This window comes from Ranitomeya variabilis, chromosome 6 (genome assembly GCF_051348905.1).
Source record: "Ranitomeya variabilis isolate aRanVar5 chromosome 6, aRanVar5.hap1, whole genome shotgun sequence".
Classification (NCBI taxonomy): Eukaryota; Metazoa; Chordata; class Amphibia; order Anura; family Dendrobatidae; genus Ranitomeya; species Ranitomeya variabilis.
Genome location: NC_135237.1, coordinates 178,413,480 through 178,439,978, shown reverse-complemented (window position 1 = coordinate 178,439,978; position 26,499 = coordinate 178,413,480). Strand labels below are relative to the sequence as shown.

Sequence of the window (26,499 nt, the reverse complement as noted above, 5' to 3'; positions counted from 1 at the left end):
TCCCCAAACACTATTGGCGCTATGCGGACGTGTTCTCCAAGAAGGCTGTGGAGACCGTTCTGCCTCACCACCCCTATGACTGCCCAATTGACCTCTTGCCTGGTGCTGAGCCTCCCCGGGGTCGAGTCTATCCACTATCTCTCCTGGAGATGGAGGCCAGGACTCAGTACATCCAGGAGAATCTGGAAAGAGGATTCATTAGGAAGTCTGTGTCACCTGCAGGGGCAGGGTTCTTCATGCAGAAGAAGAATGGAGAACTGTGTCCATGCTTAGATTACAGAGGTCTTAACGCCATCACCATTAAGAAAAAGTACCCTCTGCCCCTGATATCTGAGCTAATTGATAGGTTTCGGGGAGCAAGGGTTTTTACTAAACTTGATCTGCAAGGTGCTTACAACCTGATTTGCATCCGTGAGGGGGACGAATGGAAGATGGCATTTAACACCAGGGAAGGCCATTATGAGTATCTGGTGATGCCCTTCAGGCTCTGTAATGCCCCTGTCATTTTCCAGGACTTTGTAAACAATATCTTCTTGGACATGCTCACCACCTCGGTCATAGTCTATGTGGATGATATTCTCATCTACTCTCCAGATATAGATTCCCATCAGAGAGATGTTTGCAAAGTCTTCAACCTCCTACGGGCAAACGCCCTCTGTGCCAAGTTGAAGAAGTGTGTCTTTGAACAGGAGTCCTTGCCTTTCCTTGGCTATATCATCTCCACCCAGGGATTGGCTATGGATCCTGCCAAGCTACAGGTTGTTATGGACTGGCAGGAACCCCATTCTCTCAAAGTGGTGTAGCGCTCATGCTTTATTAACTATTATTGCCAGTTAATTTCCCATTTGTTAACTTTGGTAGCTCTCTTGGTAGCCCTCACCAAGAAGGGAGCAAATCTCAAATTGTGGTTGGTGGAGGTCTCCAAGGCCTTCCTCTATATCAAGTCCCACTTCGCTAGCGCTCCCATTTTACATCGCCCCAATGTAGATAGACCATTTATAATGGAAGTGGATGCCTCATCCGTTGGTGCTGGAGCAGTGCTCTTCCAAAAGGATGCTCAAGGTCGGAAGCATCCTTGCTTCTTTTTCTTCACGACCTTCAGACCGGCGGAGAGGAAATATTCCATCGGGGACAGGGAGTTGCTAGCTATGAAGTTGGCCTTCTCTGAGTGGAGACACCCTGGAGGGGGCTTGTTTTCCCTTCCAAGCATACACCGAACACAAGAATTTGGTGTTCCTAGCCCAGCGGCTAAATTCTCTCCAGGCTAGATGGTCCCTGTTCTTCTCCCTATTCCATTTCATCCTCCATTTTCTTTCTGGGAAGAAGAACATTCGTGTCGATGCCCTCTCCTGCTCCATAGTGTCATCAGAGAAGGAGGTGCCTCAGTTAATTGTCCCTTCTGAGAGCCTGAGGACGTGGCCCCAGTTTCACTAGAGTCTGTGCCCCTGGGCAAGACTTTTGTGCCACTTAATTTGTGATCGAAGTTCTCTCTTGGACTCACTCGTCCAGTGTGGGTGGACATTTTGGGACCAAGAGGACATTCGAGCTTCTGGTGAGGATGTACTGGAGGCCGCATATGGCCCGTGACGTTGGAGACTATACTTGGGCGTGTGTCTCTTGCTCCAAGAATAGGTTTTCTCGACAACGGTCTGCTGGGCTACTTTACCCCCTGCCAGTGGCAGACAGGCCCTGGTAAATGGTCGGGATGCACTTTGTGGTGGGCTTACTCAAGTCCCATAGTTGCACAGTCATCTGTGTAGTCACTGACCATCTTTCCAAAATGGTGCACCTGGTGCCTCTTCCTTGGGTACCTCCTGCATGGGTCTTGGCAGCGTTGTTCATTAAGCATGTTTTTTGCCTACACTGTATGCCTGACAAAATTGTCAGTGACCAGGGTCCCCAGTTTGTGTCTCGGTTCTGGAGAGAGCTTTGTCGCCTACTTAGCATTGAGTTGAATCTCTCTTCAGCTTACCTTCCCTAGATGAATGGGTTGGTGGCAAGGGTCAACCAGACCCTGGTCATGTATCTGCAACATTTTGTTTCAGCCAGGCAGGATGACTGGGCATCCTTGCTACCGTGGGCGGAGTTTGCTCTGAACAACGCTGTAACTGATTCCACTGGGCAAACCCCATTCCTCCTTAACTACGGCAGCATCCACGGATTCCTGTGCCCATGCCCGTGTCTTCCACTGACTCTAGGGTGGCAGACTTAGCGGTGGAGGCATGTGTCATTTGGGACCGCACACAGGATGCCATCTGGGCCTCCAAGAAGAAAATGAGGGTTTCCGCCAATGCACCCCAGTGCCCCGCTCCAACCTTTGCTCCTGGTGACTTAGTGTGGCTCTCCGTCTGTAATATCAGGCTGAGAGTTGAGTCCACTAAGTGTTAGGGCTGGCAGAACGCACCGAGTAATTAGTAGAGTAGCATAGGTGCATTCGTAGCCCGTGGTCCACCGTACAAAAGTGAGACCTGCTGCTAATAGATGGCGGCACTATTTGGCGGTATAGACATGAGTTTGGTCACTCGGTCTGAATATGAACGAACCCTGTTACTACACAGAGTTGTAAGATTCCACGTGGGAATAATACCCTAACTAGGGTTGTGCTTGCTCAGGAACTCTTCCGTGCTAACCGCACACAGGAAGGAACCTGATGTTAAGCCAAGCAGCTAATTGCCCCCACTGATGCTAACTGCCTGCCTGAGAGTATTCCCAAAGCTAGAAGAGGACACACCACATGTAGAGAGATTGGTAGTGTATCAACTGGCGACAAGCACATACACAAATTATACTAGCGCATGGCCGTGCGGCCATGCAAACCTTTTATAGTTGCAGCAACTTCAGGACCTTCCTAGAAGACCAATGGGAGTTGCTACAGGACCTGAGCGTGTGACCCTCGACCTCCAAAAAGAAGTCTTCCTTTGGGCATGCTCAGAAGGGGAAAAGCAGGACTTAGCCCCAAAGGCATCTGCTCGCTGCTGAGCAGTACTGGCTACAATAGCTGAGCCTGGAAGAGCAGCAGCAACCAAGCGCAGAGTATCTGCCTGTGCCAAATGCTGGGACTGACGTCTCCGCTGAGCAGACTCCACTGCGGCTGAAGAAGAATGGGAGACTGCAGTGGAGGTGGTTTGAGATTCCCCCTGTGCAGCGGCGGGAACTCGACACCTAACACTAAGTTTGTGCCTCGCTACATAGGTCCCTTCAATGTCTTTGAACAAGTTAACTCTGTGTAATAATTATAGGGGATAACTCAGGAGGCTCTTTGCATGGAACAAGACAACTACAGGACACAGTTTAATAAGTGGTAAAGTCTATATTATCACATGGTGATTCAAATAGGTGCAGAGAGAAACTCAAGTCCACAACACTTGGTGTAAATATTAAACGCAGCTTAGCAGTCTATAGGGAACTTCAGAGGAAAATGCAATCACGCAGAAAGTCTATGAAGCACAGTTATTCTTGAGGATACTTGACACGAATAAGTCCTTGTTTTAGTCCAAACACAGATAGATATGTTTATAAGGCAGTTCAAGCCATGTCTTATCTCAACCAGGAAGGCCTGGGTGATAATCTCAGGTTTAAGCAGAGCAGCAACAGCTTACATGACCAGCAAATGCAGATGGAAGTAAACACGAGCAGCAGATGAAGGAGGATTACTGGAAACTGGTGTATGCAGCAGGAACTCAGAGCAGAGTAGCAGGATAACCACACAGGTTCACAGGAGCAGGTATATAGCCAGGGAGTCACCAGAGTCAGGAGCTGGATGCAAGGCAGAATACTCTAGCACAGACTGAAGGCTGGGGTGGAGTTTTATAGCAGGAAGACACAGTGCACATGAGACCAAAGACGCCATCTTGGAAAAGGGCAGTACTGTACAAAAGGTAATAAAAATGTTCAGAGTCCTGACCCTCTGTGGTCTATTGTCTGGTCCTTCCTCCACACCTAGGTATCACAAACACCTTTAATGTGTCCCTCCTAAAGCCCGTCAAAATGTGCCGGTTTTCTGAGTCACCTGCTGGGACAACGGGCTCGTTTACAGACGATTATGAGGTGAATGCTATCGTTGGGTGCAAGGTGGTGTGAGGCAAAAGGTACTATCTGGAGGACTGGAAGGGTCATGGCCCAAAGGACAGGACCTTGGAACCGGTTGAGCACATTCGGGCTCCTCAGCTCATTGCAGGTTTTGAACATAGGAAAGCCCTAGGAGGGGGGTAATGTTAGGTGTCGAGTTCCCACCGCTGCTCAGGGGGAATCTTGAACCATGTCCTCTACAGTCTCCCATTCTTCCCCAGCTGCAGAGGAGCCTGCTCAGCAGAGATGTCAGTCCCAGCATCTTGCTCAAGCTTATGCTGAGCACCTGGTTACTGCTGCCATCCCAGGTTCATCTATTGTAACCAGCATTAATCAGCGGCGAGTAGACGCTCCAGGGTTTAAGTCCTACTTTTTGTCAACTGAGCATGCCCGTGGGATGACCTCTCATTGGAGGTCAGGGGTCACATGCTCAGGTCCTGAAGTGATCCTGATTGAACCATGGGGAAGGTCCCGGAAGCACACAATTATAACAGGTTTGCATGGCCGCTCGGCCATGCGCTAGTATAAATCCAGAGTCGTGTATATGTGGATGTGTGTATGCAATCTGATGAAAGCTCCTAAATGATCCCCTTCCCTAGCATTGTTGACTGAGTGTGGGTGATTGGAGCTAACTAGCGCCAGATTGTGCCATCCAGCACAAGGCACGACAATAATGCGACTACAGCAGCGTCCGTCAGAGCGGCGCCATGCACTAATAGTGCGCTTTTCTGGCCCAAGCTTTGGGTGGTTAGTGGCGTCCGCCAGAGTGGTGCTGTATGCACATAGTGCGGTAAATCTTTAGCTTGTTTTTCCTTGGCACCGCAGTTGCGGTGCCGAATATTAGTGGGTCTAGAGGGATTCTTACTGCTCAGGAAGGAATCAGGTTCTGCGTCCCAGAGATGAACGTGCTTTGGTCCAACATGTGCAGATCAACCCAAAGACAAAAGCAAAAGACCTTGTGAAGATGATGGTGGAAGCTGGTAAGATTGTGTCAGTATCTACACTGAAATGAGTACTGTATCCACATGGGCTGAAAGGCTACTCTGCCAGGAAGAAGCCATTACTCCAAAACAAACATAGAAGAGCCAGATTAATGCTTGCAAATGCACACAGGAACAAAGACCTTAATTTTTGGAGACATGTCATGTGGTCTGATGACGCTAAAATTGAATTTCTTGAGCATAATGACCATCGTTACATTTGGAAGAAAAAGGGAGAAGCTTGGAGGCCTAAGAACACCATCCCAACTGTGAAACACGGGGGTGGAAACATCATGTTGTGGGGTTGTTTTGCTGCAGGGGAGGATCTGGTGTACTTCACAAAGTATATGAGAACAGAAAATGATGTGGCAATACTGAAGCAACATCTCAAGACAACAGCTAGGAAGTTAACGCTTCTACGGAAATGGGCCTTCGAAATGGACAATGACCCAAAGCATTCTGGCAAAATGGTAACAAAGTGGCTTTAGGATAACAAAGTCAATGTTTTGGAGTGGCCATCACAAAGCCTTGATCTCAATCCTATTGAAAATGTATGGTTAAAGCTGAAAAAGCAGGTGCGAGCAAGGTGACCAACAAACCTGGATTAGTTACACCGGTTTTGTCAGGAGGAATGGGCCCAAATTCCGACCAACTATTGTGAGAAGCTTGTGGAAGGATATCCCAAATGATAGACCCAAGTCATTCAGTTTAAGGGCAATGGTACCAAATGCTCATGAAATGTATGTAAACTTTTGACTTTGTGGTAAGTAATAAAAATGCCATAAAACATTCTTTCTCTCTCATTATTCTGACATTTGGAAAATATTAATAATTAAGGTAATCCTAATTGAACTAAAATGGGAAAGGTTTATTCTGATTTCATGTCACGAAAAACATGAGAAAACTTGAGAAAAACATGCATATGTGTCTTTTTATATAGTGTATGTAAACTTCTAGTTTCAACTGTAGATGACTTAGGAGGGTTGATCCAACTGACACATTCCTTTTATTTGATGTTTATATGCCTATCCATAACCATTTAGGAATCCAAAACATCTGATAATTCAGCTATAACCAATTGCCCATGTTGCTGGATTAAATCTTTTTTTTTTGTTCAGCATTTTTTTATTACCTGTACAAAAATGTCATGAATTTCATAATATTTTCATAGCACGTTTCACGAGTATTGATTTCTGTTATATTTTAAATGCTGTAGGGAAGTCTATTACAAAAATGATACCCAATGCATTCTGCTTTTTGGAAAAAGGCCACACATAATTAACCTTAAAAACACCACCAATTTGGCACAAAAATTACTGAATGTAGTTTATATCATATTGCATTATAGACTTCAAAGTTACATCTGACCGTAGCCTTGCTCAAGAAAAAATGGCATAAAAGACACCACGGGAAAAAAGTCTATAGGAAACCAACTTTTATTAGTATTTATTATAACCATAATTACTATGCTATGCAGGTGTAACTAAGCTAAATTTACTATATAGCAGGAAATTGGTCTTGTTGACCATACTCAGCAATCACAGTATAGCTTTCTTCTCATAAAGTAAATGTGCTATGACCAATAAGGTCATCATTCTGCCAGGCAGCCATTACAAATCTGATGAATTTATTTTCTTTAGCACTCAGTCTACAATTGTGTGAAGCATGGCTAATCATTTTCTGTATCATCACCTTCTAAATTCTAAGTCCCAATTTGTCCAAAATATCTCAGTCCCAATCTGTAACTTTTTTAAAGATGCGTTTTTATAGATGCTGAGCTACATATGGTAGTCTCTCTCAATATCTCACTCACAGAGGGATAGAATAGAGCAGAACAGGAAATGATCTTTTGGGAACTGCGTTCAGCTGGGGCTTTCAACGGCATGTGCTCCCAGTCAAGTATCAAACTACAGGAATAAAATCATTTCATCCCCAGCAGGCTTGTGTCATTGTTTAACCCAAATTATGACTTATGAATACGGCTCTTTTTTCCCAGTTTGTTTCAAGCAGAAGTAACAGATTATGTTATTAAAGTCTGTGGTGTATTCTCATTGCTAATTAGCTGGTGTAATTTATACAGGATATGAGTAAGAAGCTTACTCTTGAGGGAACAAGAATGCTGTCCACTTGTATGATGCTAACTGTAAAAAAAAACTTAGTAGCCTTTACCTGGGACAGTGTCATATATTAGGGGATAAAATAAAGTAATCAGGTTGCTACAGGATTAAATATATTTTTCATACGGATATTGGAACAGATTCACTAATCATGGCTAATTTTTAGACATTGTAAACTTAGACTGTATAGTCGAAAAATGCTCCAAATTAATCAAAATCGCTAATTTTATTTGATAGATTTGGTAACTTTTGTCTACATTTATGCAACCTAATGGTTGACTGCCTAATATTGTCTCATGGTGATGCATTTCAAGCCATGAAACTTTTCTGACAAGTCATATAACTTTTTCCATCCAAAACTTTTTCCATTTTCCAAACCCTGTTGTGGACCAAAGCAAATACATTTTTCAGCGTACTTTTTTCAAATATTTAATAGTTGTAGCTTTTTACTTTGTAAAATGTTAAATGTTATTCATGTTGTATAGGGATGCCTATAGAAAAAACATACTCAAAGTATGCTGCACTAAAACTAAAATCCAAAGCCAAACATTTTTTTAAAAAAATAATGTAGTGGAAATTTACCAAGACTGAATTTAATATGACAGTCTGGAACCTATAGCCTGCTGGAGTAAGGTGTGCCAAATTAATTAAGAAGTACATGCCTCTTATTAAATTTGGAACATTTTTGGTCTGTCACTGGGCCAGAAAATGAATTCTACACCAGCCACGAGTTAGCATAGACTTCACCTCTAATTTACACAGGTTTCTAGTATATAGTATTGATAATTTAATTCTTGACACCAGTTTTAAAATATACAAAGGAAAATAGATTTCCTATAAAATACATAATAACATCAATTTTCTGTTTATTATCTTATTACTAAAGTATTGTATGAGATCAAACAAAGAAGGACCGGTCTCTTTTTAAAAAATAACACAACGCCTTTACTTGAACTTTGCATTTTTTTTGTAACATTATCTTTTTTAATAGAATATTACTCATCTTTGACCCCAAAATATTTTTCATGTGTTCTCTATGGCGAGTGCAGAGCATCCAGCTAGCTTCAGAACAAAGTGTTAACCATTGTAATTCAGACTCTTCATTCCGAATCTCACTATCATGACATCAGATGGTCAGCCGACCTAGTCGATATCATTGGGTTTGACCGAATTTAAAAAGATAAGTGGGGCATTATCAATAGGGAGTGCAGCTGTTGCAATTGCACATAACCAGTGTCCCCTTTACAAAAGAAAACAGATGTGTTAAGAATGATGAAAGAGTGTATGTGTGGGTTAGTTTGCATCAGAGACAACCAATGTAAGGCCCTCATAAAAAGTAGACTCAAGTTGGCCGAATCTGTAAATATCAGTGGCATTGGCCTACAATGTTATGTGTGTGGGTAGGCGGCCTACCCAATTCTCCCCTTAGGCCTGCTGCATTTAAGGAACTGATCTTTTTGCCATTGAGATATGCCACTGCTGCTGTTATAGACAGATCTGAGCATTCCTGAATGTTAGACTTGGAAGAGATAGCTGTTTATCAAACTACTATATGTGGAGTCATTTACATGTTTACTTTAATAATATTCTTTACTTTAAACTTGCCAATTTTTTCTTTTTTTAATTCAGGATTCCACTGTAGTCTGTAAAAAGAAGTGTTCTCCTGCAGGAACATGTAGCAGTGAACAGGAGCACTGCTGTGAAGAGTGTGTCTCCTATGTGCCTGCTGAAGAAGTCAAAGTCTGCAAGTCAGGAAGCAAAATATTCAGGGTAAAGGTTTCATATTTGTATTCCTTTTATCTGTACAAATAAATAATCTTCTTATACTTATGTTATGGTCTGTACGACTTAAAATGAATGGAGACATACCCATTAAAATTCACCAAAATATACTTTCCAAATTTCACCCAAATGCATCTGTCTAGACTCCCTCTTAATAGAGATGGTATAAATTGATTTGCAGGACTCAATCCGTTGGCCATTTTAGTAATCTGTGTCCACTGGACAGGAATCCTAAGAACCACCTCATACCTCCTATAGTGCAACATCAAGTGTATATCAAACATTATTGTTCCAATATATCAAAAGAAGATTTACAGAGGTGAGAGGCTGTTCTATGGTCGTAGATTACTGACATGGTCGATGGACCAGATCCTGCAACTCTAACTCTTAAAGGGAATCTGTTGCATGGGCAAACGCCATTAACCTGCAGATGTGGGGTTAATCCTCAGGTTAACAGCATTCTGCACCTGCCTGGTGCCTGCACTTAGAGCCTTTTTGCCAGAAAGAAATGAACATGCATGGTTTCAGTCACCCCTCAATGTATAGAGAGTGGTGGCTATAACTGCATCCCCGGCACTGACTGACAGCCAGATCAGCACTAGGGACGGCTGTCAGTCAGTGCTGGGAGCGCGGTTACAGCCACCTCTCTCTATACACAGAGCAGTAACTGAAATTGACCTGGCACCTCTCAAGTGGCTGAAACTCAAACGTTAGCAGGAGGAATAAAGTTAATTTCCTCCCTGAAGCAAGGCTCTGCAGGTTAATAGCGTTTTTAAGTGACAGGTTCCCTTTAATCTTTGAGTCGTCCTAATGTTTTAATTCCATTGCATATATTTAGTTTACCATTTACCACCTTTCTAATTTTAAAAAAGAAGTTACATTTTCATCATATGTAAAGAGTGTCTTTGCAGACCTTTGAAATATTTTGCCCCAGACTACCATTGACTCCCATAAAAAGTATGCTAATCAAATGTATAATCTTACTGTTAATATAGAACACAATATTGAGAAGAAATGTGTTTACTCCATATAGATTAATGCACACTGTTTATTTTTATTATGGGAGTAATAATAATTAAAACTCTTGTAATAAAACATAGTAAGAGTATCCTTTTGAAAAAGAGAACTTATATAATAAGAAAACGTATATGATATTATCCCCAGCCATGTTAAATCATGAGTAGACTATAATTGCTCTTCCGTGATCATAGGCCATGACTTGTAGAAAATAAAATGGAGTTAAGGAAAGTTACTCATATCCTGTATACATTACACCAGATAATTAGCAATGAGAATCCACCACATATTCTTTTAGGATAATCTGCTTTAAGAAAACCTGCAAAAAGCCCTTATTCATAACTCATAATTTAGGTTAAACAATAATACAAGCCCTCTGGGGATAAAATGATTTGTTTGCTTGTAGTTTGATATAAGACTGGGATCACTTGCTGTTGAAAACCCCAGCTGATGGCTACACGTTTTGGCTTTTTATGCAGGATGGAGAGATGTGGTCCTCTGTCAACTGCACCATCTGTTCTTGTGTGAAAGGCAAGATAGAGTGTCGCAAGAAGCAATGCATTCCAGTCAACAGCTGCCCCCAAGTAAGTAATTTAGTGTCATTTCATTACTGTACTCTGCACATTACTTTAAAATCTACAAGGTCTTTGGACATTATAGGTTTTATGCCCCATGTTGGACTGGCCCACCAGTGTCGCAGAGTATCCTCAGAAGGGGTTCAAAACAGTCACTACAGGAACTCCAAATGGGAACTACAGGAATTCCAAAATCTAGCACTAGCAAGCCCCATTTAAAGCTGGTTAACCAGTATTCATAAACTTGCGGCAGCTAGAAGTGTTACAGTCTGCAGGGTTACTGTATATTTATTGTCCTCAGTCTGACAGTGATAATGGGGTTAAGTGATTATCGAAGTCTGAAAGTCTTTAACAGCCTGTGATCTGTGTTATTATTCAGACCAGATTAATTAAAGATTAGTGACTAATTTTATATGAGTCAAATTGATGTCATAATGCAGGAAAATTTGCTGGACCCGGCAAATTTGAACAATTTGCAATTCGACTTGCGCAAATCACCAAAAATGTCCACCATTAATTTATACTAAACACAAAATTGCATCAGCCAGAGAAGTCTCACATAACCTTGTGCATGACTGGGTTGCCTTTCCTGTAATGCCTTGCAGGTATCACATCACATTGTGTAATACAGCCAATTACAACCATTTGGGGTTGCATCTGTTTAGTGAGAGGTTGTCAGAGCTCACACGTGGGGCTTAATGGAGAATGTACGCAGCCCTCCGCAAAGCCCCCGAACACAAATGTGAACTTACCCTAAAGGGTATATGCCCCATTATTTTTGGTTTGTCTGCAGATTTAAGTTAATCAAGCAAGTAACCATTATCCCTGTGCATGTATTTTTACCTGTTCTACCACAGCTTTATTTACTTTTGCACTTTCATTAAAAAATATAATGTAATATACAGCTGTTATATTTAAAATTTTGGGGTAATATACATGTAAAAGTAAAATAGGAACTTTTTCTATCAGTACTATAGCAATGCTATACATTTAATAATACATTCGTATGCATGGCATTATTGTACACCAGAGAAATAGGTGATGAACATGCATAAAACACCTATAATTTTCAACAAATTTTTACTACAAACTTGGAAATGAGATTGAAAGATAAGTTATAACAAAGTGTTATGTGTCATGAAAAAAAAAAACAAGTGAAATTAAGGATAAGCTAAAAAATAATAATAATAAAAAAATTGCATTTAGAAAGCAGCATTTGAAAAAATACAATTTTGCTGTTGGCATAAAGAACCAAAACATACCTGTTCATTAAAGGGATTAAAGGCCCAGTAAAGTGTATTCAACATTCATGTGTTCTACATACGTATTGTGATAGAAGTTGCTCAAAATAATTTTCCGTGGTGGGCCTGTTATTGAAAAAGAAGCGGTGTTTATGTTGCCAATTGCACTCCATTTCAACTCGTCCATCTTTATAAATTACACTTCCAGATATTCTAGATGATATTGAAGTGTTTGTTTTAGGCTTCAGTTTAATTTCTTGGCTTTATCTCAAAATAAATAATAAAAACTAAAAATGGTAAGAAATAGAGAAGACAAGTAGAGTTAAATTCTACTCAAATTTTACAAAAATCTGGATTTGCCAAATCCTCTTGCTGGCATTTTTCTGAACCATAAAGGATTATCAATAGGTTAACAAAAAATCCTTATACTCACCTCACCGATCATCTAAGAGAGGTGAGCATAAGGTGAGTACAAGGATTTTTTTTACACATTAGATTTATTATACTTTGGGGTCTCTCTAGGCCCCGGAGCATAATAAGTGACATTAAATTAGCAGAGAATCATTTCTCTGCAAATCGGATTTCCCAGGATAAAAAGTGGATGAACTGTCAAATTCATATTTTCCATTATTCCTTCATCACTAGTAAGAAATAAATGCAATATCATTGGTGTTTGTAATTGTCCCATGCTGAATATGCCCTTTTAAGATTATTTGTAGAATGCTCAGAAAGGAATAATGAGAACTTTTCACTCTTTCAGATAGTAAAATATATTGATACTTACTTTGTTATGGATAAACGGGATAATTATGTATTTTACGACTTAAAAAAAGTTCTGCTCCATATGCAGGTCAGGGTGATTAATCATAATAGGAGTAAAAAGGTAACTCATTTAATTAGATTCCATTGAGGTCAATAGAGACGCACAAAGATTTTTTTTTAGCTCCATTAATAGCAGATTTCCATTCCTTCTATCACTCCAAACCACTTCAGACTTACACTGGAAATCTCATAAAAAGACACAGGATGATTGGAAACATTCATAGAAAAAATATGGAAAGCTATCACTTATTAGTCATTGACTATGCCATTGAGAGAAAGGAGGGCGCGGGATCTTCCATAACAATTTATGAATGACTGGCAGATCTCATAGATTTCAGGAGGACAACCCTCAGGTTGGTTATAAATACAGCCAAGGTTTTTGAGTATGTGGTGTAGAAAGTATTTCATTCACATCTGTACCTTATTACTATTCTAAATTTGCCTTCTTAACAATGGTGCCAAATGAGGCACAAAAAAAACAACAGCTGTTTCTGTTGCACAACCAAACAAAAGCCTAATTAGTCTTGCCTGAAATATTTTCAGACATAAAACCGAAAGGCTCATAAAACGTAGCAGAATAAAACACGGTCTGATTAGAAAGAGTCTTAAGGAAAAAATTGGATGATATCACTTATCTTGCTCCTAAGGGATCCCTTTGAGTGACTATTTGCAACACATGTAAAATATAATGGGCTGCTACCTTTTTCTTGAGATAAAGATTGGAATCAATGCCAGTGAGCACAGTGTTCAGCAAACCACTAGTGTTGGTCATAGATTCCATCCTTGGATGAACTCATGGCTTTGGTGCTGCTGCAGTTACTGCATTTATAGCTATATAAACATTATCTTCAAAGATGTGTGACACTTTAAACATTAAAGGGACATTATTGTTAAATATTAGCCTGCAAAACTATGTGTTTGCATATCGTTAACTGCTCAAATGTGAGGATTGGATAATGATAGCTTGTAAAACAGTTTTCTAGGACTAAATGAGCAATGAAAGCAATTATTTCAGAAATGAGCACCAGCAAAAAATTGTGATATACCGTGCAAGAGATCAGTTAGTTTACTTTTATTATATTCTGTGGCAGGTTAGGATGTGGAAGCTGTTCTCTGACTGGTAGCCGTCTCTCATCTTTAATCTGTATACATTAGTCTGATAGATTGCCAACTAAAAACACTCATGTGGAACTAATGCATGGTAACTGATTCCTGTCACAGAAGTACTTAGTCATATCTTAACAGTATTCACTTGGGATGATTTACTTGAATCAATGCAAATAAAATTTTACAAAATTTGCAGTTACTAGTAAATTCAAGCAAATTTTAACTTTACGAATTGTCAAAAAAATGTCTGCCAGCTTTTTACACATTTCAGAAAATTGCATCAGTAAGAAATCTGACATGACCTTAGGCGGGACCACACAGGCTTCCGCATAATGCCTTGCAGCTGTCACATCACAGTATACGATTGGAACTATGATAGCATGAATAGTAGCTTTGGGAGCAAATGCATTAGGAATTTTTGGCTTTGTTCACACGTTGCATTTTTGGGCGTTTCTTTCTGCAGGCAAAACCTGCTCTCCTGGCAGTAAAAAAAAAGCTGCTTACAAAAAGCAGGTTTTTCTGCATTTTTTTCTGCGTTTTTTGTTGTGTTTTTGCAGCGTTTTTAGGATCCCAAAGTTTAGCTTTGTTTCCACCACAGAAGCATGAACGCAGGTCAGCAGTGCAAGACATATGTGAATCTATAAAACCATTTTTGAAAAAGGGCAATTTGATCAAATTATTTAGTGAAAAAAGATTTTTATGACTGAAAAAACAGTGACTATTCTGGCCAAAAAGTTCACATGAATTCATGAAAAAATACACAGTTACAAAAGTAATAGTGGTGGGAGGTGAATTGGTCAGGAATAGTTTACCTAAGACATGGATAGAGCATTTGTAGGACACTGTTTATCTTTACACTTTGGTTGACCACAGGTATTGTTAAATTTCACACCTTGGTCAGCCATACACATCACTAGTCTAATTGAACTGAACTAATCCTAACTGCCATAAACATGAAGACATTATGGTTTAAACTTGGGAAAATCACAAAAATAAATGATTTTCACACAGTGCTGTGCATGCTTTTTTCACTAAAAGCGCATCAAAACCTGATACCTGCATTTTTGCTATTTTTGCACTTACCCATTGTTTCTTATGGGTGAAACAACACTGTAGAAATGCTGAAAGAAGTGACATGATTCAGTTTTCAAAATTAGTCAGGAAAATAAAACCAAAGTGTGTGCATGAGATTTCTGAAATCTCATAGACTTTGCTGATACTGTGAAACACAGCAGAAAATTTGCACTAAAAAACCCAGTAAAAGCGCAATGTGTTAACATAGCCTTAGGGTGATATTATGATGTTAACAGTACAACAGAGCTCACAGCTCAGCTATAGAGAAATAGAGAAAGATAAGAAGGAAAAGCTCTCAAACATTGGACAAATACTCCAGACAGTAATGTGTTGTTTTGTATAATAGGAGCACTGAATATGAACCGTTCAGTAGCCTATAAATAATACAGAGATTTAATTGATAGCAAAGAGATAGAAGTGCAGTGACAGTGCCACTGCACTTCTCCTATCTCTTTGCTATCAATTAAATGATGATGATTGATCAGTGATAAGATGTAGCTGGCATCTGAGCTGATGAATTTGAATTAAAGCTAGAGATGGGCTAACCCAAACAGTAAAGCTCTTCCAGAAGTCCATGTTACTGGTCGGGTTTGGCAGCCTGAACAAAACTTGTTGAAGGGCTCAAGTGCAGCCAATCAACAAGCTTTCCTGTATGTGCATTATCAGTTATTAGCCCCTGGGCTTCATGTAAGTGGACATAAAACAGCTGACATCAACCCAAAAACTATTACCCCACTTGCCACCACACCAGGGCAAGTAGGAAGAGCCAGGCAAAGCACCAGAATTTTTCACATCTAATGAATGCACCTTTTTTGGGGTGGCTGCATTGGGGAGGGCCAATATCAATGGCACCTTCACAGTTTGAAAATACCATCGGCCAACTCCCCGCTTTAGCTTGGCTGGTTATCAAAAATGAAGGGGACCCCAAGCCATTTTTTTCATTTATTTATTTATTCAATAAATACATGTACAGTAAGCTACACATGCATTGCACTAATTATCTCACTGATAGTTATTACTATGTGCAGGCGCCGGATGGTCTTTACAGCCTTGCCTGCTCTCGCTGCTATCAGCGACACCACACATAGTTTGATAATAAATGTACTCTCATCAGCCGACTCCTAACGAGCGGTAACCTGTGTGACAGCGTGGAAACTGCAGTGATCTGACCGGCAATAATGTGAAAAGTTGCCCCAATCAGAGCTGGTGTTTACCGCGCTGCCACACAGATGACAGTGTGGGACATGCCGGATGTTCGGGCCCCCCATTCATTTGGTTCAGGTTCGGATCATAGTTCGGGTACCATTCTGGTACGCAAAACCAAATTTTTTTTAAGTTCAGCCGAACCCGATGGAACCGAACATCGACTGGTCCGCCTATCACTAATTACAATTACACAATTTTTCTTTATTTTGAATCCAGTAGAAAGTAGAAGCAAGGCTGCACAATAGTTTTTACAGAAAAAAAATTTGAAATCAGTGTCAAACGGTGTGTGTGCCTGTCACAAGCGACTCTACCTCTTGGTCAATCTTTTTTTTAGGGTGGAATAATAGTTTTTTAAAAAAATACAATAGAGAATTCACTAAAATCCAAATATTTAACAGTGGCTGTCTAAATTGAAAAGTGTCACACATCACACTTATACTGCCATAATGCACCTACGTGCCTTGCAATTGTTGTTAATGTCCTTTGTTCCAAGAGTTGAATAATTGGGGTCAAAAAGATTGTTAAAAGTTGTAATGTTGTACAAATTTGGGGTACAAGAAACAGTGGTAATGGTAATGGCTTGAGTACTGTAAAAAGAAAAACTAATCCATACCATGGCTGCTAATGTAGGAGCCACTAGGTGCAGTAGAAACATCAACACCACTGGCACCAGCCATTTGGACAATAGTACTACCAAGTACTGATTACAATTGCCCTCCTTTGTCTCTATCAAGCATATTAGTGAGGATGAAGCAGAGGGCGTTATGGAATATATGGCATATCACTCACTCACAGCAGGATGATTTTACCTCTAACTGTGACACTATCAGTTTGAGCTAGTGTTCTGCACAGTACGGTTTTCATGATCACATATGACTACTAGGGATAATTTTGTGACTGTTTTTAATTTAAAAAAATACATGAAAGTGTGTCAGAGGATTAACATTACTAATGTTGTGTTTGTGTTCAAGAGACTGAAATATAGAAAACTGTGTTTTGATGCAGTCCTATTTAGCACACATATTTTCATGGTAATTGGAGTACATGAAATTTTCAGCAAATCAAGTCTGCCAAATGTGAATTTCAAAAGATTTGAAAATCTCTGGTATCAACAGTTTGTGCCACAGGAACTTCAATAACTGCCTTTTTGTTGCTTCTTTCAAAGCTGTTAAATATTTCCTTTTTATAACTTTTTTTTTATTCCAACATAGACCTTGACACTTGCCTAGTAATACCATGGTCAAAAGATATGATTGCCGCTTATCACCATTCTCTTCACACTGCTGACATACAGTATAATGGCGATCGCAATGAACCATCGCATTAATTGCTTAATATTCAATTCCACAATTTGTGAAGGAAGAAAGCATGTTAAGTAGTGTTGAGCATTCCGATACCGCAAGTATCGGGTATCGGCCGATATTTGCTGTATCGGAATTCCGATACCGAGATCCGATACTTTTGTGGTATCGGGTATCGGTATCGAAACAACATTAATGTGTAAAATAAAGAATTAAAATAAAAAATATAGCTATACTCACCTCTCCGACGCAGCCTGGACTTCAGCGAGGGAACCGGCAGCGTTGTTTGCTTAAAATTCGCGCTTTAACTTCCTTACTTTGAAGTCCCGGCTTGTGATTGGTCGCGCGCCGCCCATGTGACCGCGACGCGACCAATCACAGCAAGCCGTGACGTAATTTTAGGTCCTTCAGGATTTTAAAATTACGTTCCGGCGTTGTGATTGGTTGCGTCGCGGTCACATGGGCGACGCGACCAATCACAAGCCGTGACGTCACGGGAGGCAGGAGACGCACGCATTTTAAAATGCGCACGTGTCCAGCCTCCCGTGACGTCACGGCTTGTGATTGGTCGCGTCGCCCATGTGACCGCGACGCAACCAATCACAACGCCGGAACGTAATTTTAAAATCCTGAAGGACCTAAAATTACGTCACGGCTTGCTGTGATTGGTCGCGTCGCGGTCACATGGGCGGCGCGCGACCAATCACAAGCCGGGACTTCAAGTAAGGAAGTTAAAGCGCGAATTTTAAGCAAACAACGCTGCCGGTTCCCTCGCTGAAGTCCAGGCTGCGTCGGAGAGGTGAGTATAGCAATATTTTTTATTTTAATTCTTTATTTTACACATTAATATGGTTCCCAGGGCCTGAAGGAGAGTTTCCTCTCCTTCAGACCCTGGGAACCATCAGGAATACCATCCGATACATGAGTCCCATTGACTTGTATTGGTATCGGGTATCGGTATCGGATTAGATCCGATACTTTGCCGGTATCGGCCGATACTTTCCGATACCGATACTTTCAAGTATCGGACGGTATCGCTCAACACTAATGTTAAGATGTTCCATAGTAGGGCCTAATATAATAATCACATATTCAATTTAAGGCATTACATCAAAGTTTAAAAAAAATAAAACACGGTGTCCTAATGGAGTTATTTTTTTTTTTAAGTAAACTAACAGTAATGATACCAGTGAGTGCACTGGCCTTAACAGTCATGTGCTGTACTTATTGGAATCATAGTTCAACATTGGGTGGTCAACTGAGTCAGTAGTGTTGGACATGACCACTAGTGCCTCTGACTAGCTGCAGCAGTCACTTGTTGATAATTTGTACATAAAGGATGGAAGGAACCACTAATGCATGTGCACTTTAAGAAAAAAGGGAATCAATTTTGAATTTTAACTTTTTTTTTATTATTTTTATTATTATTTTTTTTTTAAATGTGGCTCTTTTTAATTTTTACTTCCTAGAAACCAGGTAATTCCTTTAATGTTAATATATACAGTATATATACTCCCTTGATCTTTGCCTACAAATCTACAAAAATCTACAAGTTATCACACATAAAGTCTCAAGTAGCACAGTAAACTGTAAAATTGAAATGTTAGAGCTGAGACAATTCAAGCCCAAAAATTACTTGGCCCTTCTTCACCTGCAGAGCATCAAATAAAAAAAATAAATAAAAAATAAAAAATATATATATATATATACACACACACACACACACACACACACACACACACACACACACACACACACACACACACACGCACACACACGTATATACGATACGATACAATACACTGTATTGATCCCGGGGGGAAATTACAGTATTACAGCAGCAATACAAACAGCAGTACATAAAATATTTGGACACAAATCTTGCACAGGTATACCAACATTACATAACAAATAAATGTGAGTGGTTCAGGTATATAAGTCACTGTTAATTGACATTAGTACACCAGCAATCAGTCATTATTGTCTACCACCCTTAGGAAATTATTATACATCCCCATAGCAGTAGGTACAAACGATTTCCTGAATTTCTCCTTCTTGCACCTTAGTAGCATTAGATGGCTGCTGAATGTGCTCTTCTGCTTCAAGAACAGCTCGTATAGTGGGTGTGTATTATTGATCATTATAGCCCTACACTTCTTCTGAATTCTATCCTCCAATACCTCCTCAAAAGAGTCCAGATGGAGGCCAACAGCCGCACTTGCCTTCTTGATACGTTTGTTGAGCTTATTAGCGTCAGATACTCGCACACTACTGCCCCAGCATATGATAGCAAAAAAGATGGCACTTGCCACAACGAACTGGTAGAATATTTCCAGTATTTTACTGCACACATTGAATGACCCGAGCTTCTGAGAAAGTGCAGTCTGCTCATTCCCTTCTTGTAAACCTTTTCTATATGGCACCTCCAATCGAATTTACTGTCAAGGTGAACTCCCAAATATTTGTAGCTCTCAACAATCTCAACCTCCTGGCCAGCAATATCGATCGGTAAGTAATCCTCCTTTTTCTTTCTATAACTCACCACCAACTCCTTGGTTTTCTTTACATTTAGTTCTAGACAGTTAGTCCGGCACCAGTCCACAAAATCGGAAACCACCCTTCTATTTTCCCCCTCCCCCCGGCCCCCCACAATGGCCCCTACAATTACTGAGTCATCTGAGAATTTTTGGAGGTGACAAAAATCTGATTTATACTGAAAGTCAGCTGTATACAATGTGAAGAGGAAGGGTGACAGCACTATACCCTGAGGGGCTCCAACACTGCTCTGTACTCTGCCAGATACCTCCTCTCCCATCCTTACAAACTGCGGCCTGTCCGTCAGGTAGTCGTTTATCCAGTTCACCATCCCCTCATCTACCGCCATATAGCTTATTACGTAGTAAGTAAAATTGAGAAGTAAAAAAAATAAATAAAAATATATATATATAAATATATATATATATATATATATATATATATATATATATACTGTATATATGACTTATTACTTGTTCACTACTGCTTTCTCTTGCACATGCATTAGAGTATGCATTACATTTAAGACTAATAACAAATAATGTTTCTATTCCTTATAAACAATTGCTGAAGTTATTATTACTTTGGAAACAAATCAAGATTTTTTTTTATTGTTTTTAAATTTCCACGTCACTATTAATATTTTACACAATATCACTATTTTTATTCTGGTCAATGAGCCTCACAATAGACTGACACTTTCTGTTCTGTAGATATCACTTTTCAGAAGTAATCCCATTATCATTACACTGGATTACAATGACAGGTAACATACAGTGGCATGTAAAAGTTTGGGCACCCCTGTTGAAAATTACTGTTATTGTGAACAGTTAAGCAAGTTGAAGATGAAATGACCTCTAAAAGGCCTAAAGTTAAATATGACACATTTCCTTTGCTTGTCACAAAATTAGAATATCATCAAAAGTTAATTTATTTCAGTTCTTCAATACAAAAAGTGAATCTCATATATAGAGTAATTACAAACAGAGTGATCTATTTCAGTGTTTATTTCTGTTAATGTTGATGATTACGGCTTACAGCCAATGAAAACCCAAAAGTCATTATCTCAGTAAATTAGAATAATTAACAAAAAACACCTGCAAAGGCTTCCTAAGCGTTTGAAAAGGTCCCTCAGTCTGTTTCAGTAAGCTCCACAATCATGGGGAAGACTGATTAATTGACAGATGTCCAGAAGGCAGTCATTGACACACTCCACAAAGAGGGTAAGTCATGAAAGGTCATTGCTAAAGAAGCTGGCTGTTCACAGAGTGCTGTATCCAAGCATATTAATGGAAAGTTGAATGGAAGGAAAAAGTGTGGTAGAAAAAGGAGCACAAGCAACTGGGATAACCACAGCCTTGAAAGGATAGTTAAGAAAAGGGCATTCACAAATTTGGGGGAGATTCACAGTGGACTGCTGCTGGAGTCATTGCTTCAAGAGCCACCACACACAGACGTATCCAGGACATGGGCTACAAGTGTCACATTCCTTGTGTCAAGCCACTCATGACCAATAGACAATGCCACAAGTGTCTTACCTGGACCAAGGAGAAAAAGAACTGGACTGGACTGTTCAGTGGTCCAAGGTATTGTTTTCAGATTAAAGTAAATGTTGTATTTAAGTTGAAAATCAAGGTCCCAGAGTCTGGAGGATTAGTGGAGAGGCACACAATCCAAGCTGCTTGAGGTCTAGTGTGAAGTTTCCACAATTAGTGATGGTTTGGGGAGCCATGTTATCTGCTGGTGTAGGTCCACTGTGTTTTATCAAGACCAAAGTCAGCGCAGCCATCTACCAGGAAATTTTAAAGCACTTCATGCTTCCCTCTGCTGACAAGCTTTTTGGAGATGGAAGTTTCTTTCTCCAGCAGGACGTGGCACCTGTCCACACTGTCAAAATTACCAATTCCTGGTTTAAAACCAACAGTATCACTGTGCTTGATTGGCCATCAAACTCGCCTGAGGAAGAGGAAGAGGAAGATGAGAGACACCAGACCCAACAATGCAGACAAGATAAAGGCCGCTATAAAAGCAACCTGGGCTTCCATAACACCTGAGCAGTGCCACAGGCTGATCGCCTCCATGCCATGCAGGATTGATGCAGTAATTGATGCAAAAGGAGCCTGATCAATTTGAGGGCATTTACTGAACATACATTTCAGTAGGCCAACATTTCGGATTTTAAAATCATTTTTTGAGTTGGTGTTATAAAGTATTCTAATTTACTAAGATATTGAATTTTGGATTTTCATTGCCTGTAAGCCATAATCATCAACATTAACAGAAATAAACACTTGAAATAGATCACTCTGTTTATAATGACTCTTTATAATATATGAGTTTCTCTTTTTATATTGAAGCATTGAAATAAATTTACTTTTTGAAGATATTCTAATTTTGTGAGAAGCACCTGTTTATATTTTCATCTTTTAAATTTTAAAATTTACAAAAACGAAAATGGGCTGATGCAAAAGTTTGGGCACCCTAGGAGATTTGTGTGCATAGATAACTTTGATCACGGATTCAGACATTAATTAGCCTGTTAAACTTAGGTTTATTCTATATCATCGTTAGGAAAGGCCAAATGATGCAAATTTCCCAGCTTTATAAAAACCCAGCCTCATCTAACCTTGTGCCAAAAAATAGCAGCCATGAGTTCTTCTGAGCAGCACTCTGAAAATGAAAATGGTGGAGGCCCACAATGTAGGAGAAGGTTGTAAGAATATATCAAAGCGTTTTCAAGTTGCCCTTTTCTTAGATCGAAAAGTCATTAAGAAATGACAGTTAACAGGAACAGTGGAGGTCAGGATAAATCGATAAGAAGAAGTCAGGTGATACATAACTGAAATCAGGCTCTCCGCCCCTACATCATGCCACTCTCGTATTCCATAGAAAGAAAATGCTGACAGATACCCTTTAAGGTCAAATAGAGTAGAAAGCTAGATGTAGTATATCTGCAACCCCCACTTTTCATATATTTACACCTATCACATAATGATGTCACAACACGTGGATAATGTACAAAATGATATCGCAACACATGGATAATAAACATATTGAAATCACAGTGTAGGATTACTAAATACATAATACAGTATAATAATAAAAACATAGAAACAGCAATCAGACAACATAGTGATAATAAAAACATACGGGATAGAATAAGTATTATAGACTATACAAAGTGTTGTAAAAAAACAAGAAAAACAAATACAATGATGTAATTGTATATGCATAATAAACACATTAATAGGAAAAGCTTATTGCACGCAGTGATATGCCACAGTATTGGGATAAGCGATGTCACTGAACAGAGATGAAAACAAAGTGATATCACAACTAATGACTAAGTGATGTCATAGTACAAGAAGAAATAACAAAGTCTCATAATAAAGGGATAATGTAAATATTGATGTCAGAGAACAAACATGCAAAGTACAGTGATGTCCCAGTTCAGTGTTACTTACTGTTGTAAAAAGGAGTAAAAACAGCTACATCTAATACAGGACTAATAAAAGTGATACATAGCAAACATTGGTTTCCCCATGTGTCACAATTACCACATAGTGGCCATCAGGTGGTGATGGTAGTGTGGGGGAGGACCTTTCAAACTTTTATATATAGTATGATATACAGTGACTAAATAACTCACTTCAAAATATTTTTTGCATATTTCAGTAATTTTAATACTAATATTATTAAAGTACTTATTTATATAAAAATAGAAATTAAAGCGAATCTGTCAGCAGCTTTGGTTGATACGAGTTATGGCCACCGCCTTTCAGGGATTATCTACAGCATTCTATAATGCTGGAGATAAGCCCTTGATCTGACCTGCAAGAGAAGAAAAATAAGTTTTATTATACTCACCCGGGGGGCGATCTGGTCCGATGGGTGTGGTCCGATGGGTGTCGCAGGTCCGGGTCCGTTGCCTCCCTTCTTCTTGCGATGCCGACCTCGTGCTTGGCTTCACAGGCTCCACGGTATTGCGCTCCTGCACGGGCGTACTTATCTGTCCTGTTGGGGGCAGACAAACTCCTGCAGTGCGCAGGCGCTGGGCCTCTCTGACCTTTCACCGTGCCTGCGCACTGCAGTACTTTGCTCTGCCCATAACAGGACAGATAAGTATGCCCGTGCAGGAGCACGATACCGTGGAACCTGTGAAGCAAGCATGAGGTCGGCATCGCAAGAAGATAGGAGGCACCGGAACCGCACCTGCGACACCCATCGGAACGGACCAACCTCCTGGTGAGTATAATGAAACTTATTTTTCTTCTTATTTTTCTTCTCTTGCAGGTCGGATCGGGGGCTCATCTACAGCATTATAGAATGCTGTAGATAAGCCCTGAAAGGCGATGGCCATAACTGGTATTGACAAAACCTGGTGACAGGTTCCTTTTAATTTGCAATGGTAAAAATTGAGTTGAAAGGATGCAGATGCTAACATATTTAAAGATTTGTTTTGGAAATGTCAAGCTTTTCCAACTACAACGAAAATGTGTTTTATAAATGCTCCCGGCTTGTCCTAATGGCATGCTAACTATGCACCATGTGTGTTTCACATCGTCGTATCGCATAGTATCTCTGATAGCTTTAAAGGCTGTGCTGAAATATTTATGTTTTATTTAATTTTTTTTCAATTGTGTTTACAAGGAAATATGCAAAACTTGAGATCAATAAAAGCTACCTAAGTATGTGAAATTTAGGATTTTTTTATTATTCATATTGTTATTTTTTTTCTATGTGGTTCTCTTTTGCAGGGGAAAATTCTGAATAGAAAGGGATGTTGCCCAATTTGCACTGAAAGTGAGTAAGTTCAGTTTTACTATACCATTATTTTGTAATAATGCAAACTTGTCACAGTCATGTAATAGTATAATAAATCTAAAGTCAATCATTCCCTGTTACAAAACACTGATATTACTCTTTCCATAATTTGCTAACAATGCATAAAATTTCCTCTATTCCAGTTCCCATATAACTATAATGTTCCTCATTCTAGCTCCCATACACGTATAATGTTCTCTATTTTGGCCCTCATACACTTATCATTTGTCCTATTTTGGCCCCCCTACACTTATAATGTCCCAACCCAACCTCTGTATCCATATTGAAACCACCCTGACCAAAATGACTAACAATTTACCTACTGCCAAAGCTGTCAGACAATTCTCTATACTCCTCTTTCTAGATCATTCCTCGGCCTTTGACACAGTCAACCACTCGCTCCTACTACAAACCTTCTCTTCCCTTGGCATCATCAAAGCCCTTGCCAACTCCTGGATCTCCTCATACCTTTCTAACCGTACATTTAGTGTCTCACACTCCCATACGACTGCCTCATCTCACCCTGTCTATGTAGGTGTCCCTCAAGGCTTTGTCCTTGGACCTCTACTCTTTTCAATCTATACCTTTGGCATGGAACAGCTCATAAAGTCCCTTCGCTTCCATTGCCACCTATATGCTTACGACACTCAGATCTACCTCTTTGGCCCAGACATAACCTCTCTGCTGTCCAAAATCCCAGAGTGTCTATGAGCCATATCTAAGGAATAACATTTCTCCTTGTGGAGCGTGACTTACTGGCAGTCAAGGTAAGGACACTTATTTGCCATGCAATGCTCCTTTGGAAAATTTAATATGCAAATTGCCTCTTGAGAGATGAAGAGGATTGAACTCTATAATGCCAGCTGTTGGAAACAGCATTCATGTAAGTCACTATTGACCCTTTAGCAATCCTTGAAATGTGACTTAGGACAAAAGCCATATCAGAATCTCAATTTGCAGACATGGTGTTTCGGGGTATTCCCTGTCATGAATCCCAATGGCTAGGGATAGCACAGGACAAGCAAAGTACAAATATATTACGGACGAGCTCTAGGGTGATGGAACCTGGGCTGACCGCTGCCCTACGCCTGACAAACGCAACTAGAGATAGCCAGGGAGCGTGCCTACGTTGGTTCTAGACGCCACGCACCAGCCTAAGAGCTAACTAGCACTGCAGAGAAAATAAAGACCTCACTTGCCTCCAACGGAATGAACCCCAAAAGATATAGTTGCCCCCCACATGTATTGACGGTGAAATGAGAGGAAGGCACACACATAGAGATGATATATATAGCGTTAGCAAATTGAGGCCCGCTGTAAACTAGAAAGCAGAACGATACAAAAGGGGACTGAGCGGTCAGCAAAAAACCCTAATCAAAAAAACCATCCTGAGATTACAAGAACCCATGTGCCAACTCATGGCACATGGGGAAAACCTCAGTCCACTAGAGCTACCAGCTAGCATAGAGACATAATAAGCAAGCTGGACAAAAAACCAAACAACTGAAAATCAGCACTTAGCTTATCCTGAAAGATCTGGGAGCAGGTAGGCAGGAACCAAACAGAGCACATCTGAATACATTGATAGCCGGCAAGGGAAATGACAGAAAGGCCAGGTAAAATAGGAAACACCCAGCCACTGATGGACAGGTGGAAACCAAAGGCCGCAACCCACCAAAGTCACCCAGCACCAGCAGTAACCACCAGAGGGAGCCCACAAACAGAATCCACAACAATTCCCATTCATCAGTGCAAAGTATGAGAACTGATTTGGTTAGGTGACAGGCTCTGGACTGAGATCTAAGGGGTAACATTTCTCCTTGTGAAGAGTGACATGCCAGCTTTGGCAT

At 40.1% G+C, this 26,499-nt stretch overlaps 1 protein-coding gene across 1 annotated transcript in view; it reads left to right on the top strand.

Annotated features, from left to right (window-relative positions):
• Positions 1-26,499, top strand: part of BMPER (BMP binding endothelial regulator) — a 492,812-nt gene that overhangs the window by 298,201 nt on the left and 168,112 nt on the right. Inside the window, exons 9-11 of the mRNA XM_077269281.1 lie at positions 8,795-8,935; positions 10,444-10,548; positions 24,583-24,628. Coding sequence (XP_077125396.1) covers positions 8,795-8,935; positions 10,444-10,548; positions 24,583-24,628 — 292 coding nt within the window. The remainder of the gene's footprint in view (positions 1-8,794; positions 8,936-10,443; positions 10,549-24,582; positions 24,629-26,499) is intronic.